At 34.8% G+C, this 19,125-nt stretch overlaps 1 protein-coding gene across 7 annotated transcripts in view; it reads left to right on the top strand.

Moving 5' to 3' along the window:
- PTPRK (protein tyrosine phosphatase receptor type K) overlaps nt 1-19,125 on the top strand; it is a 612,930-nt gene that overhangs the window by 358,837 nt on the left and 234,968 nt on the right. For all 7 annotated transcript variants that reach the window (NM_001191537.1, XM_024996500.2, XM_059889627.1 and 4 more), the window contains exon 7: nt 14,616-14,909. In NM_001191537.1, coding sequence (NP_001178466.1) covers nt 14,616-14,909 — 294 coding nt within the window. The remainder of the gene's footprint in view (nt 1-14,615; nt 14,910-19,125) is intronic.

The following is a 19,125-nucleotide window of genomic DNA, read 5'->3' as shown; positions in this document are numbered from 1 at the left end:
TTGATAAATGTATAGCTTGATGAATTTTCAGAAACTGAAAATATATACAGTCAACAATGAAAAAATACAATATTACCAAGCACCCCAGAAGTCCCCATCACTCCCCTGCAGTCACTAACCCATTGTTCCTGGCTTCTAACAGTAATAAATAGCTTAAGTAAATGGAATTCTGTAGTTTATGCTCTTTCATCTGGCTTCTTTCTCCAACTTTGTGAAATTCATTCGTATTTTTGCATGTATCTGTACATCATTTGACATCATTGTTGTAAAATATTCTAACTGATGAGATTGCCACAATTTTTCCAGTTTACTGATTGTAGGCATTTGAGTTTTGGGGGAACATCTACCTGGAAGTGGAAATGCTAGGTAATAGCATATGCTTATGTTCAGCTTAAGTAAGTATGGCAGCTTTTTGAATTTATTGCATCAATTTATATTCCACCATGCAGTTTTAAGGTTCTAGTTTTCCATATCCTCACCAACAGTATGTATTATCCTACCTTAAATTACCTTTTTATGTTCATTCTTTTCATTTGTTCATAAATGCATTCTTTAAACAATCATCATTTGATTGCCTAATGTGCTAAGTATTGAAGTCGGAAGTCACAAACTTAGAGACAAATAAAATGTGTGTCTTTTAGGAGCTCAATAACTAAAGAGACAGAGAAAAAAATATATGGATAAATCTTCTACAGGAAAAGGTACATTTATTTTAGGTTAGAGAGGGTGTGCTTAGGAAGGCTTCTCAGAGGCAGTGATAAATGAGCTGGGATTTGAAGATGAATGGTTTTGCTAAGTCTATAAATGGTAAAAGAGCACTTCAAGCAGCCTATAAAGGATGAAGGTGGATGAAGATAAAAGAAAGAATTCCCATAGAAAATACAAATTATTATATATGAACAGGTGATTGGTATTGAAGAGTGGTAAGATGTGAGACTGAACAGGTAAGCAGGAGACCGATCATGGTAGAGCAGTATTTTTATGTGCAGAAGTTTGCAACTTTCATCAAGGTTTCATGAAGATTTTCCTTCAATCTTGTTAATAAGACATAATTTTCCATTTATTAACTGCTGCAAAATGAAATACTTCTAAACTTACAGGCATAAAACAGCAACTGACCTATAATGCTCACAACTTCTAGGAGCCAATAATTCAGAAATGCATAGAGGGGGTGAGTTTTTCCTGTTCCAGGAATTTTGTATCCTCAGTCAGAAACACTCAAATTGACTCAGTCAGTTCAGTTCAGTCGCTCAGTTGTGTCCGACTCTTTGCGACCCCATGAATCGCAGCATGCCAGGCCTCCCTGTCCCTCACCAACTCCCGGAGTTCACTCAGACTCACATCCATCAAGTCAGTGATGCCATCCAGCCATCTCATCCTCTGTCGTCCCCTTTTCCTCCTGCCCCCAATCCCTCCCAGCATCAGAGACTTTTCCAATGAGTCAACTCTTCGCATGAGGTGGCCAAAGTACTGGAGTTTCAGCTTTAGCATCAGTCCTTCCAAAGAAATCCCAGGGCTGATCTCCTTCAGAATGGACTGGTTGACTAGCTGAAGTTAATTAATTCAAACTCCTGGAGGTGAGAATCATCTGGAAACTTCTTCATGCACATGTCTGACGCCTGGACTAGGATAACTCCACCTGCTAACTGAACCGAGCCCTGGTGGCTCAGGGCTCCAAGGGCGGATGATCCAGCGACCACTAAACAGAGGGGAAGTGCATGGTCTTCTGTGACCTAGCATCATTCCACCACTTCTCTGGGCTGTATATATTTAGGCAGGTCTAAGGTCTCCCAGATTCAAGAGGCTAGAACATGGACTCAAGCTCTCAATAGGAACACTCACAAAAAATTCATGCCCATGTTTTCAAACCACTACAGTGTCTGTATTATTTTATGCCTTTTTTCATTTTCCTGTGTGTGGTCTATAATACCATGATAGTAACAAAAGCTGTCTAGTTTCCCCCGCCCTAGCCATTCTGTCTGTAATGTGAATATCTCCCAGTTGGGTACCATGGTTTAGAGCACATAGACTTTACCTTTGACCCCTTTCTCATCATCTAATTAACATTTGATTTTATTAAGAAGATAAAGTACATTTATCATCAATAAAGGATTCATTTAACATAGTTTGGATTTATGTATTAAAATAACTTTTGAAACAAGATAAACATATACAGGCACAAATTAGTTCCTTTACATTTTAAATGCATCTTAATGCCTTACAGGAGTAACACATCTATAGCTCTGTGATTCATGAATATCTTTCTTAACCTTTGCCCAGTGTCAAATTCTTAATTTTAAACTTGAACATGTACATAGACATACATTTAAAAATATAAGTGTATTACAGCTTTGGGATAAGAAATGGTATACCTTGGGTGCAACAGGAAGATCTCTCAGCGGTATCAACTTTGATAAGTGTAACATTTTACAAAAATGCATGCCAAAGAAGCGTGGTAGTTTTTCCTTCTTTTTATAATACTGAAAATAGTAGGCCTCCTTACCCATTTTTAATCATATTTTCACTGATAGAGGTACTGTTTGTAAGATTCTTTGGTACCTATGAAAATGTTTGCACATTTTACTTATGTTTGTTTTCTTCCCCCTAGCAAGTTTTCAGTTGATCTGGCTAACATTGCAAAAGGGTGGGGAATTTGAAGTTCACAGAAAGACTATATGAACAGTTTGGGTCAGTAGCCATTTCATGCCCTTGTTTGTAAAAGGCATGATATTTATCAAAATAGAAAAGGGAGGTTTCTCGTCAGTAGCAGTGGCCGTGGAAGAGCCCAACGCTACTGCATTACTTATGGACTTAATACCCTTTGTTTTACTCTTAGAAACTTTCTCTAGCTCTGCACTGATGGTTTACAACTTGGACCGCCTTCTAATACTTCATGTTGAGACGATATACTTTATTTTGGTATTCGAATGTCTACCTACCCCCATTATGGTGTGGAAATACGGGTGGTTGAATGGAATGGAAATTAAAGGTCTCTTGCTGGCTGAGCTGTCACACTAGTCTTTAAAGTGTCATTATCTCGTTACTTTATCACATCTGTAATTATTCTTGTCTGCCCCCTATTTCCATCTGTTTATAAAAGTAGGTGTGGTAATTGTATTTTTGATGGCACTTTGACTGATGGAGATGGGGTATTGGGCCCCTTAAGGAATGTTAATAGCACTGGATGATTAAAATATTTATTTAAAAGTCCATGTGTTAATAAGAATGGTGATCACATTGATGGCTCTGTTTTTATGGCACTCCCTTCTGTTTGTCATTGTACCTATACACTCGAATTACCTATAAAACCTACTTTTCTTAGTTCAAAGACTAGGTTCAGAAATCTGGACTTTGGTCCCCTTTTCAAATCCCCTGACCCTTATCCTAGTTGACATCAGGGATAGTCCATCTGAAGTCACTGACCACATTATGTCAAAGCTTTGCTTTCTTCTCACTTAATCAAGGGCATCTACCTCCATAGGACACATAATTGTTTTTTGTTTTGTTTAACATAAAAATTGAAGAAATGTTCCATAATTGCTAATTTGTATCATTTGTCCTTTTAAATGAATGTATACTGGGAATCTTTACACTACAAAATTGACTTGAGTCTGTGTTAGCTAATGAATGACAGTTTCTTTGATGTGAAGACTTTGAAAGTCTCTGACAGTTTATGCTTTTTGAACTGAAAAGCATCCTAAAATTATGACTATGCTGGAGCTAGTAGTGAATTCATAAAGCCTATTATCTAGAGGAACTGTCTATAGCACTGAAGTCTTATTTAATGTTTTTACTATGTCATCACAAATTGTTTTTCATAAAGTAACTATATCACATGTACACTGGAATATGCCTGGCTGAAAAATGGCACACTGTACCTTCCAGAGTCATGTGGAAATAATGGGTAAATATTAATAAGGGTAAATAAAGTCAGATTTTACAGTCATTGAGTGAAGGGACTGAATGGTATCTCTGATTTTTTTACTTGACTAAGTCATTACATGAAAAAAGTAGACATCTGTTGCTGGCTACATATGCATAAAAACTTCATGCATCATTTTGAATTGTCTTGAAATAATCACAAAGTTCACAGTTAGTCAACACAACAGAATATTTAAATCCAAGGATCAAGATGGCCGACTTACATTTGTTGTTTGGTTATGATTAAATATTGGAATATTCTAATTTCATAAGTTTTAAAATTTTTATTAGATTCACGAGATTAAAAAAATTTAATATTCAAGATTTGGAATATAAATGGCGTTACTCCAAATCCTTTGGCCTGTTTGAATCCTAGGCATATATAACGTGTTACTGGGACATACGTATATTATCATTGCTGAACACAGTTCCCCTCCTTTCTCCTACCATATATTTTTTTATTGTCTTACCTCGTAAAGCTGACTGATGGTGATGTGATTACCTGTTTACGACCCTAGACTTGAGGGAGCCAAAGAGTTGAAGACTCTCCCAGTTTTACTAGTGACCTGATTGTTATTCTTGGAATCAGCTGGATGTTCTTTCCTTGAAACACATGAACAGTTTGAGCTCTGATCAGGCTGAAATGAGAGATTAAATGGCCATAAGAGAAATATTCTGTATTAGTTTATGACTCAATCAAATGGATCTATAATTTCCATCATAACATATGTGGCTTGCTCCCATGCCATACAGATTGTGGTACTGATGGAATCTTTTGTAAAGTTGTTGAATATTTGCAGTAATTCATAATTCTGAACCAATTCATTGCATAGATATTAATTATAGTTTGTGGACAAAAGGAAATAAAAATTATAGTTATTTCACGGTTTTAGGTTACATAGGCTAAAAAGCAAATAAACTTTACTTTTAAAAATCCTTTCACCTTTTCTTATACCCTAAATATGAACCTAACTTTCTTTTTAGTTTCTGGTGGCGGATCTCAAACAGGGTGTTGCCGCTGTGCCTTTTTAGGTCAAGCAGGTAATAAAGTTATCAGCAGTGTTTTCAAATCTAGATGAATAAAATGCCATGGTAATATACAGGATATGAAATTCAGTGTGCAAAATTTGCAGTTTTGCTGCTGAAATGATTCTTCTTATTTCAGCACTTTAGGCAGCAGGAAAGAGCCATGTCACTGAGATTAAATACTGTAATTCCACAGACCTTGCAGTTAAAAAAAAATGAATGCAAAATCACATAAGGATTGAAAGACAAAATAACTTTCATGTGAGGAGTGGCATATTTAGTATCAAAATGTTTTCCTACCCTGAATTAAATTTTTGCTCAAGAAACTCAAGTTATTGGTACACATTCTGGTATTATTAGTGCAACTGTATATTTGATAAAGTATTTTATATTCAAATTTGTATATATACATATGAAATTTTTCTTCACATGGAAAATCTTTTTTTAAAGTTTACTTGATTTGACTAAAAGACAAAAAAGAATTATTATATAGGTTTGCAGCTATGCCTTTTTTTTTTTACAAGGTGGATAAATCATTTGATGCTACTTGGTCACTAAACAATTGCCTAGAAAGTGTTCTTTTGTTCCAGTCAACAAACTCCTTTAATTAAATAGTAACATTTTGTAGGTGTCATGTATCATTGTCAGAGCAATTGGCTAGCTACATGGTTCAGAGCTCAAGGTGGTAAATCTTATGTTTTGAGGACTTCATTTCATTATCCAAAAATAAATTAAGCAAATTTATAAATAAACATACAAAGTTTTACTATTGCCAACTCCAAATTATGGTTCTGACACTGAAGTGGCAGTCTGTGTCTTTTGGTATGGAACAGACAGAATTTATGTGGATAATTTTTTCTTACAGTGACATGGATGACTTTTTTTCAAGGTGTTCTTAAGTCAACCACTCATTCTGTAGCGAATTACTGAACTTAGGCACTGCAACAGAGACTGGGAATGTAATGGTGAAAAAGTTTGATGAGCGTGTTACAAAATTTATTGGAAAATAGAGAAAAAAGAAAGAGCAAGACCACTTGTGGTCTCATAGTTCCCTAATCACTGTTATTAGCTGTTTGGTGTATTTCCTTATGGTAGTAGTGGATAGTGGTTTTCTTTTCTCTGTCTCTTTCTTTAATTAATAGGAATATAGTTTTTACCTTTTAAAATGAAAGCTTAAATAAACTAAACATTCAAATGTCACCTGACATTTGTTGTATAATCTTCACAACTTGTGTTCTTGAAGTATATGATGGAATGCTACTGAAATACCATAATTTGTGTCATTTACCTATTGTAGAATATTTTGATTGCTTAATTTTTTGCTCTTTAGATATAGGTTTAATTGTCTCTTTCCATTAGATTTCCAGAAGTGGGATTACTTTAGTCTGTTAACACATCTTTACTTCTTGATATACGGCTTTCCAAAAATGTCAGTTCAGTTGTTGATGAGTAAGTTGCATACTTACACACCCATTTAACTGTGCCTCATTGATGATGGTCAAGCCTGTGTGAATAAATGATCACATATTTAGTGTTTGCACCCTCTTCAAAATACTGCTCCAGTACTTTTTTGAGAAATGTAAATGTGTGTGTGTGCTTAGTCACTCAGTCATGTCCCACCCTTTATGACCCCGTAGCCCACTAGGCTCCTCTATCTATGGTATTCTCCAGGCAAGAACACTGGAGTGGGGTTCCTTCTCCAGGGGATCTTCCCAACCCAGAGAATGAACCCGGTTCTCCTGCATTTCAGGCGGATTCTTTACCATCTGAACCACCAGAAATGAAACAATGTAAATGTAAATGATGTAATTTTAGGTAAGTATAACCCCTGGATTTATGAGGGGGAATTATTTTTCACATTGTAGTGTTTCTCTAGGGGAGTCTATAAGTATCTTGGGCTGGAGGATTTTTCATTTTGTGGGACTATCCTGTGAATTTCATGATCAAGTAATCTTGCTGCTGCTGCTGCTAAGTGGCTTCAGTCGTGTCCGACTCTGTGTGACCCCATAGACGGCAGCCCGCCAGGCTCCCCCATCCCTGGGATTCAGGCAAGAACACTGGAGTGGGTTGCCATTTCCTTCTCCAATGCATGAAAGTGAAAAGTGAAAGTGAAGTCGCACAGTCGTGTACGACTCTTTGCGACCCCATGGACTGCAGCCTACCAAGATCCTCTCTCCCTGGGATTTTCCAGGCAAGAGTGCTGGAGTGGGGTGCCATTGCCTTCTCTGAAGTAATCTTGGCTCTAGCCAATTCAAAACAAGTAACACTCCTCAATCATTAGAACAATTACTATTAGTGAAAAACTGCTGGGGGAGAATGAAGAAAGTCTTGTTTAGATAGATATAAGTAATGATTTAAAAATACATAATAAAAATAAATAAATATATATATATATCATTAAAAAAGGACTTTTTTGTTCAATTGCATTTTTTAAATTCTAAAATAGTACTGCCTACTTATAGCTGTGAAATCATGGGTGTTTATTTCACACTTCTCAGGATTTTTTGTGTATGTGAAATTTTATAAGGGTGGGCAGTGGGGCACAGCACACACTCTTTCCATAGCCTCAGTTCAGTTCAGTTCAGTTGCTCAGTCGTGTCCGACTCTTGGCGACCCCATGAATCGCAGCACACCGGGCCTCCCTGTCCATCACCAACTCCCGGAGTCTACCCAAACCAATGTCCATTGAGTCGGTGATGCCATCCAGCCGTCTCATCCTCTGTCGTCCCCTGCTCCTCCTGCCCTCAATCTTTCCCAGCATCAGGGTCTTTTCTAATGAGTCAGCTCTTCGCATCAGGTGGCCTAAGTATTGGAATTTCAGGTTCAACATCAGTCCTTCCAGTGAATATTCAGGACTGATTTCCTTTAGGATGGACTGGCTGGATCTCCTTGTGGTCCAAGGGACTCTCAAGAGTCTTCTGCAACACCACAGTTCAAAAGCATCAATTCTTCGGTGCTCAGCTTTCTTTATAGTCCAACTCTCACATCCATACATGACTACTGGAAAAACCACAGCCTTGACCTGAGGGACCTTTGTTAGCAAAGTAATGTCTCTGCTTTTTAATATGCTATCTAGGTTGGTTGTAACTTTCCTTCCAAGGAGTAAGCATCTTTTAATTTCATGGCTGCAATCACTATCTGCAGTGATTTTGGAGCCCAGAAAAATAAAGTCAGCCACTGTTTCCACTGTTTCCCCATTCATTTGCCATGAAGTAATGGGACTGGATGCCATGATCTTAGTTTTCTGAATGTTGAGCTTTAAACCAACTTTTTCACTCTCCTCTTTCACTGTCATCAAGAGGCTCTTTAGTTCTTCTTCACTCTCTGCCATAAGGGTGGTGTCATCGGCATATCTGTGGTTATTGATATTTCTCCCCACAACCTTGATTCCAGCTTGTGCTTCCTCCAGCCCAGCGTTTCTCAGGATGTACTCTGCATATAAGTTAAATAAGCATGATGACGATATACAGCCTTGATGTACTCCTTTCCTATCATACGTGTAATTTCCATGGAGATGATAATAGGTAACAACAACCTATTTTGATTGATACGTGGTCTAGATGCTGGCATAGGAACCTCATATTTAGCAGCATCCAAACTTTGTGATGTCTGAGCATTAACTTTATTTGGCCAGTTCAAGCTTATGAGCCACCTGAATGATAGGATTTGAAGAAAACATCTATCATTAGATTGTTGGATTTAAAAGGATTTTAATATATTAAATAAAATTTTTTTACTTTCTCAATGCACAAATATGTCAACATAATTAAAATGATGCTTTATCTGAAAAATGATTCATAGAATTTACTGACTACATAATTGATATGGGCAAATATCATGAGATAGTAGTCCAAAGAGTGAATCGAGAGGTATTCAGCTGCCTAAGGAATTCGTTAGGATTGGAAATCTGAGGTATCAGTGATAAGAGTGAAAATCATGAAAGAACTATTAATCTTCTCATAAATATATTTTCATTACAGTTTATAAAATGTGACTGCATGAGAAACTTTGTTACATCTTATACATCAAAACACTTTCAACAGTTTACTTCATGTTTTTATATCTTAGGAGAAAATTAGACAAATTATGTTGCCATTTATGTGATATCAAATGCCCCCAGCAATGCTTTTATTATCTGTAACCTGCTTTCCATTTCTTATGGAAGGAAAGGCCATCTTCTGTTCATCAGTGTTATTTCAAATTTCTTGAAACAGTCAATACCATTAAATTATATTTTTATCCTTTTGAGGCATAATTTAAGATCATTTAAAACTGTCATAGGGTAGCTGATAAATAAAAGCTTGAGTTATTTTGTATATTGATGTTATTCTTCCTGCATTTGTCGTTAATGTTCTTTTCCATTTACTTGAGCATTTAATAGGTGATGTGGAAGAAAATTAGACAAAATGAAGCATGAACTAGTAAAGTTTTCTTTTTAAACTATAACTGGGTCAAAATTTTAATAAGAGGAATGATAAAGGAGTAGAATAATATTGATTTGAATTGATTCATTCATTTAAGTAAACAAATGACAGCAAATAAATAACTCCAAGGCAAATATTCTAATTGTATTTTTATAGGAATTTAGACATAGAAAGGGAACATTGACTCTTGTAGCCATTTCCAGTAATAATTTTCATCCTGTATATTTTCATTTCCTTTAAAAAATAAATAGCAAGGAAAAAGCAATGTGGATAAATTATTGCCTCTTAAAAATAATTTTGACTGTTCTGAACATAGCTAGGAAATATCCTAGGAGAATTATTTTGCTAGCTTCCTACCAACTAGATTAAAGGTAGAGTCGTGATGTCTCCCAGGAGTAAGAATGAGTTCATAATCCATGTCTGTGATAGGCTGAAAATGATACCAAAAATCTAAGATCCTAATCTCTGGAACCCATGACTACTTTGAGCAAACTCTGGGAGATGGTGAAGGACAGGGAAGCCTGATGTGCTGCAGTCCAAAGAGTCGGACACAACTGAGCCACTGAACAACAACGACTATTACCGTATTTGGATAAACTGTCTTTGGGGATGTGTTTAAGCCAAAAGTCTTGAGATGGAGATAGTATTTTGTATTATTCATGTGGACCCTGCATGTGGATATAATCACAAATACCTTCCCTGGAGGCTCAGATGGTAATGAATCTGCCTGCAATGCAGGAGACCTGGGTTAGATTCCTGGGTCAGGAAGATTGCCTGGAGAAGGGAATGGCAACCCAATCCATTATTCTTGCCTGGGAAATCCCTTATAAGTAGAGGATTGGAGGGATTTGGCTACAGAGAGAAGAGGAAAAGGCAGTGTGAACTGTGAAATAGAGACTGGAGTAATGTGGCCAAAAGCCACCGGATACCAGCTGCTAGGAGATACTAGAAAAGGCAAGGTACTGATTCTGCCCTAGAGCCTTTAGAGGAAGTATGTCCTGGTACCACCTTGATTCCGACCCAGTGATTCTGATTTGGAGCACCTGGCCTCCAGAATCATGAGAGAATAAATTTCAGTTATTTTAAACCCACACTTTTTTGGTAATTTGTTACAACAGTCTTAAGAAACAAAGGCGTTTTTATTGCCTGCTTCTATAATGAGAAGGCTTATCTCAAGATACTTTTTATCAAGCCTTCTCTGACAAGTAAACAAAACAATGTGGAAGGATATAGGATTGAGAGGTATTTAATGTATTTATTTGAAAGGACAAATGTAGAAGTGTCATTTGCTTTGATATTTACTTTGTTGAGTGACTTTTTCTGGCTTCATAGCTTCAACTTCTGATTCTGCATTTTATTAACTCAGTGTTGATAAGTGACATGTCTGTTTGTAAATAGCATTGTAATAGGAATAATTGAATGAGAATATTCTTTCATAATGAGTTACTTTGATTCCAAGACACTTTTAAAAATTATTTGAAATAAGAAAACAAATAAAGCAATTTGAATGTATAATTGCAATTTTATAATAGGTTTAGCTCTAGAATAATGAATATAAGTCATTAATTGAAAGTTAATTGGTAACATCGGCAAAGTTTATCTTGTATTTTGGGGATTGCATGCTTCAGTTGATACCTAGTGTACAATTGGGATTTATTCACACCACACCTCTGGGTCTGATAGTGTATTAAGTTATGAAGAATATTAATATTGTTCTGCAGAACAATTACTTGTTCATTTGCTAACTGATTAAAATTCATGCATAATTTATTGAAATGAATAGAGATTTTATAAATAAGCCTCCTTGTTCTCAAGGGGCTAAAACCAAAATGCATATGCTAATATGAGGCAACTTTTTACCTCCAACATAAAATTTAATATGTATTGGTATATTAGTCTCATTAATGTTAGGTTTCACTTATAATCATGCTCTTAATCAATGTATATGTTTTTAAGCCTCTCTGAATATTGCCACAGTTCTGAATTTGAGCTAGTGCTTTGATTACTGGACTGCCCTTTTGTTGACTTGACCATAGTAAGTGAGATGTAACACTGATCAGAGTGAATTATTGGCCTCTTTGGTCCAAGAACCTGATTACAACAAACTCAGTTCTTCATGTACACAAAACACTAGTGTTGAATATTAATTTTCAGGTTTAAAATTTATATGCTCCTTGGCAGAAACAAAACAAAGCAAAACAGCATCAAATATAGGGCTTGTTGACATGCCTTAGAAATGTAAAGTCTTTTAAAATTCTTAAAATTATGCCTAGTGTGCCAATGAGGAAATTATAATAATAACATGTGCAGGTCTACTCAGCTAATAGTGTATGCATTTTAAAAACTAGATCTCTTGACTTTAAATTTCATTTTCTTGTACATGTCATTTCTTTAAAGGTAGAAATGATAGAAGAAACATTATGCTTTACTTTTTCACTTGTTTCTAATATATGTTTTGTTGTAGCTTTCCTCTTCTGTTCTCCTCTTTTGTTTTCTCCTTTATTTCCATGACAATAATATGCAGAGTTGTGATGGTTGAGGTTTTATATTCAATGTACACTTATTAGGTCAGGTTTCACCCTACCCATAAATTTATAGATTAATCCCAATGTTTGTTATGTATGATTCATTTGGCAAATTATTCCAATGTAAAATATCAGACCTCTGCACGTTATTGTTCAGCTGTGATATGAGTGAGGCATTGCTGCTCTGGGTTAGAATCCCAGCAAGCTGTGAATTTAGTATCATTTCCTACTTAAATTAGTCAGTACATGAGCCATCTGGAATGAAAACAAACATTACAGATATGAGGCAGCTCAGTTTATTCGCAAAATACAGACTGCTTCTTAAAATATGTGCAACATTTAGATAGTCTGGGAAGATATTTGCATTTTTTCTATTACATTCATTTCTCTATTCAGTTTCATTTTAGTTTAAGATTTAGAAAATATATCAACTCTCTCTTTGTCTACCAAAACTTTTATAAACTTGAAATATAAAAGTTGTTAGACAAGTTGCTGAAATTTCATGGTATGAATTGTCCAGCTTTATTTTGTTTAGCTGATACATGAAAATTCTAAACTATTTTGGTATTATTTAGACTTTTTCTTCTGTAGCTTCTCAATGGAATTCAGCTGTGAATTTGTAAATATTAATTCACCCTATACCCAATTTTGAATATATGCTGTTGAAAAGAATTTTCAAACCATTAGAGATTTTGTACTTAAAATTTATAAATCAGGTGTTAAGCACTACCTTTCTATAAGAAATAGTGATAATTTTAAATGTAAGCAGTTTACAAAGCTCATGGTCCCAGGTGGCTCAGACCGTAAAGCATCTTCCTGCAAGGCAGGAGAGCCAGGTTCAATTCCTGGGTTGGGAAGATCCCCTGGAGAAGAGAATGGCAACCCGTTCCAGTATTCTTGCCTGGAAAATTCCATGGACAGAGGAGCCTGGCAGGCTACAGTCCATGGGGTTGCGAAGAGTCAGACATGACTAAGTGACTACACTACAATACTAGTTTATATAGAATATAAATAATCTTAATCTGAGCTTTATTTTCACTTTAAACAGGAGCAGTAGTGAAACACAAGTTTATATGATTTTACTGATAACTAGTTTGAAAGCTGTTGTGTAATGATGATTCTTGATGTGACTGACTATATTCTTCAAGTCATTTGGGCAGAAAAAAAACTAGTATTACTCACTAGGTACCTCTCCCTCCAACGTCTGATATTTTTAATCTCAGTATCTATTTTCTACATAACTCTCAATTTAAAATGATGAATTTACTGATTTATTATTTCTCCCTTGCCATGTTATATGAATACCCAATGTGTAGAATAGCTTTGCAGTTAGTAATTACTCAATAAATATTTGTCATATGAATTTTGGAGGAAGATTCTTGAAAATTAACCTGTATAGAGATTTAGTCCAGCTTGATTTATTCCTCACGTTAGGGATGTTTTTAAGACAAGGGTTCATAAGGTGGAAACTACACATTGGAGTTTAAAAGCAAATTCTGGGCTACAACTGGAAATCTGTACCAGAAGTATACGTTTTTTGTTTTTGTTTTTTCCAGTGTTGTATTATAAGCATTCATTGCCATTAAAATAGGAAATCCAGTTTAAAAAAAACATCAGCTGTATTTTCTTGTTTCTATCTGCATCTTCTCCTTGAGATGAAGGTGTGGACTCCAAGAGGATTGTGTGGTTGCATTTAATAGCTTTTCTTCATATAATTTGCTTTAACTTTAAAAAAAAAACACCTTTGAAACAATAGATTAACACTTTCCCTTAAAGTCTTTTGGATCACCAAGAAATGTTCTTTCTGAGACTTAAAGAAGCTTCCACCTGATCGCAATGTAATAATTAGAATTCATATGGACAGAGCTAAAGCTATGGGATCTTTCATAAAGTTCAGTATCAGATTTCACCTGTATTGTTGTTAAAGGGAAATAGTTCCCTAATTCATTATTTATCATATTCATAAGTTCAACAATTGATATATTGTTTCCCAAAGTTTCTTTCTAAGGTTTTCAAGATTAAATTGCAGTGTACCTTTGGCATTTGAGTTTAATCTTTGATGCATTGCTTTATCACATGCTCCTCCCAAAGGCCAGTGATATGTAATGATTTGTGATTTTGCCTCACTGTCAATTTCAGTTTATTATATTGAGAGATAGATGTATGGAAACAAGTCATCACTCGGCATCAGCTCCTGAGTTCAACGTTGCTATGCCTTCTTTTCATTTCATCTGCAAGAAGTCTGCAGAAGTTAAAGAAAAAAAAAACAGCAGGAACAAAAACATGACTTGGACATATTTTATGAACAAAATAATTAGTTATAGCAGTATTCATTAATTTGGAGATTTGTCAAGATCTTAGTTCCTCAAGAATGTTAATGTGTACTGTGTTTAGTAGTTAATCAGAGCTATCTATCTCTAAATATTTTCTTTTTATTTCCCTTGGTTACTGTGTCTTTATCTCCTGGAGAGGCATGTTTTTAATTAAAAAAAAACAAACAAAAACTTGTGGTAAAAGGGTTATATCCCATCTTGAAAGTATTTGCTCTTTAAAAGTAAAGTTTCCAGACCACTCATTCCCAGTTTTCTTTTAAATATTTATTATGAACTCCTAAATAAAATAGGCCTTAAACCTTTAGAGTTCAAGAGATATAAGTATATCTATGCATTATAGTCTTTTGGGTTTTTAGCTAATGAGATTGTTCATCCGTCTCTCCTAGAACCACCGAGACCCATTGCTCCTCCCCAGCTACTAGGCGTTGGGCCTACATACTTGCTGATTCAGCTAAATGCCAACTCCATCATTGGCGATGGTCCTATTATTCTGAAAGAAGTGGAGTACCGAATGACATCAGGGTCCTGGACAGAAACCCATGCAGTCAATGCGCCAACTTATAAATTATGGCATTTGGATCCAGATACCGAATATGAGATCCGTGTTCTGCTTACAAGACCAGGTGAAGGTGGAACGGGGCTTCCAGGACCTCCACTAATCACCAGAACCAAATGTGCAGGTAAGACTGAAGAGCAGGCTACTCGGCCTAGGGAAGGAATCTAGCATAAGACATAATATTCTTCCAATATTAAAAATTCTAATTATTTGTTACATGATTAGTCATATTATTCTAAGATTTCCAGAGTATTGGTAAATTGTAGCCTTAATTATGTCATCAATTTGACTGATTTCAGGGCAGTGTGAATGTTTCTTTATTATTATTGTTATGAATCTACAGTCTTTTCTTGCCTGGTAATTTTGCTCAGCTTTCTTGTATTTAGCCCAAAATCTCTGGTTGATGCCAGTGAACGTATCATTGAGAAAGAAAACCTTCACAGTTTAAGCAAGTGTTGAGTACCTTTCTACTATGTGCAAATTGTCTTTCTTGATAATTTTGTTATGGTCAGTGCAGAGGCTGTATCTGATAATACGCATAAGAAAAGTTACTTTGAGTCAATCCTCAATAAAGTCTATTCAGAAAATTCTGTTGGGGATTAGCGCAGCAGCTTGAAACCCAGCTGTAAAATACAGGGGCTTTTCTTTCTTTCTTTCTTTCTTTTTTTTCTTTAGTCTTTAAAGCTTGTATTGTCTTCCTCATGCCTAAAACAGAGTGGTGAAAATAATAGCATATGGAGAAAACACTAAGAAATGATGAAAGGTGAAATAAAAAGTACTGTATAAACATGCATCCTGTTCCTTATTGCAACATATTATTACAATGAGAAAAATCATTAGCTATTTATTAAATCCACTGAAAAGTTTTATTGTCTAATTTATTGGGTGCACTCTTATTATACTATTTACTGTTTTATTGTTGAAAATAGTTTAATTTTTTAATTTAGTTGAAAGAGATTTTTTTTTATGTCAATCATTATGTTGAAACACCTGCAGAGTTAATTCATAGGTCTGTATGTCTTGAACATTTAAAGATTTAGATTCTGAAAATTGAAAACTAAGACCATAGGGATATATGAAAATGTAAATGCCTGTAATGTGTCTTTTGTTTCTTTGACATCTGTTTAACAGTTACAATATTCTGAGGCTACCCACCAAGAGTACTGATCTAACATTAAAGTAAAATTCATGCAATTACCTAATGTATTGTCATCCCTAAAAATATTTTATTCTGACTCATTTTATATATTCATATTTACATATTTCCTATATAAATATTTAAAGATGCTTACTAGTAGGAAGCTTCACTGCTGAATTTTTAGTCTCAGATTTAGACAATAGACAGTTTTCTAATTTGCTGATTGTGTCATATGTTTATCTTGTGGTTGGAAAATAGCTTAATCCTGAAGACATTAGGTAAGTCTCTGAGGCTCAGCCTAAATCACACAATTTGCTTTTCACATTTTCAGTACAGCTAAGTCTTTTCATTTTAAGTAATGTGACAAATTATTCTTATTGTAGTAGATGAATTTCCTGTGGGGAAAAGCAAGTTGACTCTACAACCTCAACTAGTCAGAGAAATAATTAAAAAAGGAAGCAATATGGAAACTGAGAAGTGACTCACTCTTCCAAAATTAATATCCAGTGGTAACATAAAATGAGGAATGGTGGGGTCTGTTTTATTGGAGAAATTATCCACACATATTTTCTGATAAAATTACCTTTCTCTCCCTTTACATTTAATCCTTACAAGGTATATACAAACAAAAGTAATACATGTTAATTTACTATTCAAGTGAGCTTCCTCTTGATTTCTGGGCCCAGACTTCTTTCTTTTAAATATCTCATCTGCCTTATTTTTTACCAAAATAGATCCTTAAAAATTAGCAGTACCACACAATGATTTGTTAATATAATGTAATTTTTAAACTAGAAATTATTTGAAATTGGTCATTGGTCTAAAGGCCAATGGAAATTGAAAATAAATGAAATTGTGTTTTGGGGCTAGTTATGCTGTATTAAGTGGATGGAAACAACATTTTGAGGAACATTGATTTATCCCTGTTAAATGCTTATGTTGAGAATGCCTATTGAGCTGAAATAAGTAAAAATATGACTGTAAAGTGCTTTGAGGTATTTTACTTTGAGAATAACCTTATCTTTGTGGGAGGGGACAGAGTAAAAATAACTTATGCTCATAGCTGCTTTCAAATTTATAAATGTCTTGACATTTTTAAATTATATTGGTCTATTTTTGATATGTGAAAAACATTTAATTTGTGGGTTCTGTGGCATAAAATGGTATGAAGCTCATTCATTTGCAGTTTTACCTCCAACCATAAAACAGTTTTTGAAACTATCTTTCACATGTGGTGAGTCTTTGTCACATATCTTTATTAATTTATTAATGTTCTCATAGGTGTGTTTGATGTAGGTTTTATGGTAAAAAATGCTTATAGACTAGATTTTCAAGTACATTGTAGACTGGAGAGAAACTATGGTTACTGTTTTATAGGAATGTCTACTAATTATGCTCTCTTATTAGCAAAAGAGGGAAAACTTACGGAATTAGATGTTCTATTAGCTTTTAAATCTCTGAAAAGCAGAAGTTGGGTATAACTGATGAACATCACATATCTAAATACAGTCAGTATAGGTTAAAATTATGACGTCCGTCTACTTCCCCTCTTCAAGAGTTCTTTCCCGAGTTTAAGATCCTTCAGACCCTACCAGCGTGAGTATCATCACTGGCCTCAGTCTGGTGTTTTATAGCAACGAACAGAACACAACTTATGCTGACTATGATATTCTCTGATATTTAGTACAAAAATTCTTCATAATCTGGGAAAATAATCCCTTTGAGATGACAAAGATAACTTTTGGAGAGGTTCTCATCTAATTCTATTAAATTGTGTAAACTCTGAATATTGTTTCTGTAAACCATTCCATTTTAAGAAATACTAGTCTGATGCCATGTTGTAGGGTAATGTTTTACCATTAGTATCATCTGGTTGAATATTTTTGTTTTGAAATAGCTATTTTAATGCATTCTACGTGTTAGACCACCAAGAAGCCTTGAAGATAAGTATAATTTTTTTTAGCTCTGTGTGTGTGTCTGATATCAATTTCACATGAATTTTTTATAAGTAACAAATAGGGTGATGATGACTTCCTGCCTCTCAGAAATTCTTATTTTTTTATTTTGGTTTATCACAAAGGAAAAATCCTTGACTACTAGATACCTATCAGAGAGTAATTAGTTTATATTTACTGTCTTAAAAACTCCATTTTAATGTAGTGAAGCCTTTTAAATTTTACTTCTGGCAATAGTAATTTTTTTTTCTTGGCAGAAATCTGCCAATAAATAATTTTACAGCAAGTTAATGAGTTGGCTTTATTTATGTGTGTTAATGAGTAAGTTTTATATTTTAAATGCAAATGTACATTTTCATAATACAGTATTGATTGATGTTGCCTTATAATTACTTGGATATTATTATCCCAGTTTTGTAGCTGGTGAATGTAAGACTTAGGAAAAACAAAGTAAAAAATAATGATTTGTCTAATCTTCAGTCAGCTGGGCAACCGGGGCTCATACCTATTTTCTGGTACTTGAAAAACTGAATTCTTTCCCTCTTGCTCCTACTATGGGCATTTCTTTTCCCTCCTTCAGAAGAATGTAGCATGGATATATGAAAGTATGGTATCTGGGAGGGATGTGCATTTTTATAAAATAGAATCTGCATGGCTGAATTATTCCTTGAGAAAACATAGCTTAATATTTGCAATTTCAGTTTTATTGAAAGCACAATTGATTAGTGTGCTTAACACTCAAGTATACACTCTTTGAAATATTTTAGACAGGTAAAGAAGTGTAAAATATGTTTTACTCTATCCTTTTCTGAAAATGTTCTGCCTAGTTGCCAAAGCATTTCTTTGTTTTCCTTCTGAAGTACATTAAAATCATTTGGTAAGTACGATTACCTGCTTCAGGGTCACTCAAGTTAGGAGAGGTGGTAATTACAGCCTCTGGTGGCTGTAGCCAGCTCTGCTTGCCTCTTGCTTCTCTTTGTGCCTGAGGGTATGATTCCTTCACTGTTAGCTTACAGCCTGACCCATGTTATTGTTCACATAATGCTTTTTCAAGCATTTTATACATTTTAAAAAATGTGTAAATGTGAAGTTGTCTTAAATGGGAAGTAATTCAAAAACTCCATTGAACAATCAAAGACAGCACACTTGTTTTTTCAGTGTGTCTATTTCCCCTGGGTATGCCATCTGGTATAGAAGCTGAGAAAATACAGTTTTCTCTTTCTCTTATTAAATGGAAATAAAATATG

The sequence above is a fragment of the Bos taurus genome, chromosome 9, assembly GCF_002263795.3.
Source record: "Bos taurus isolate L1 Dominette 01449 registration number 42190680 breed Hereford chromosome 9, ARS-UCD2.0, whole genome shotgun sequence".
Taxonomy (NCBI): domain Eukaryota; kingdom Metazoa; phylum Chordata; class Mammalia; order Artiodactyla; family Bovidae; genus Bos; species Bos taurus.
This window is presented reverse-complemented; position numbering and strand designations above follow the sequence as displayed.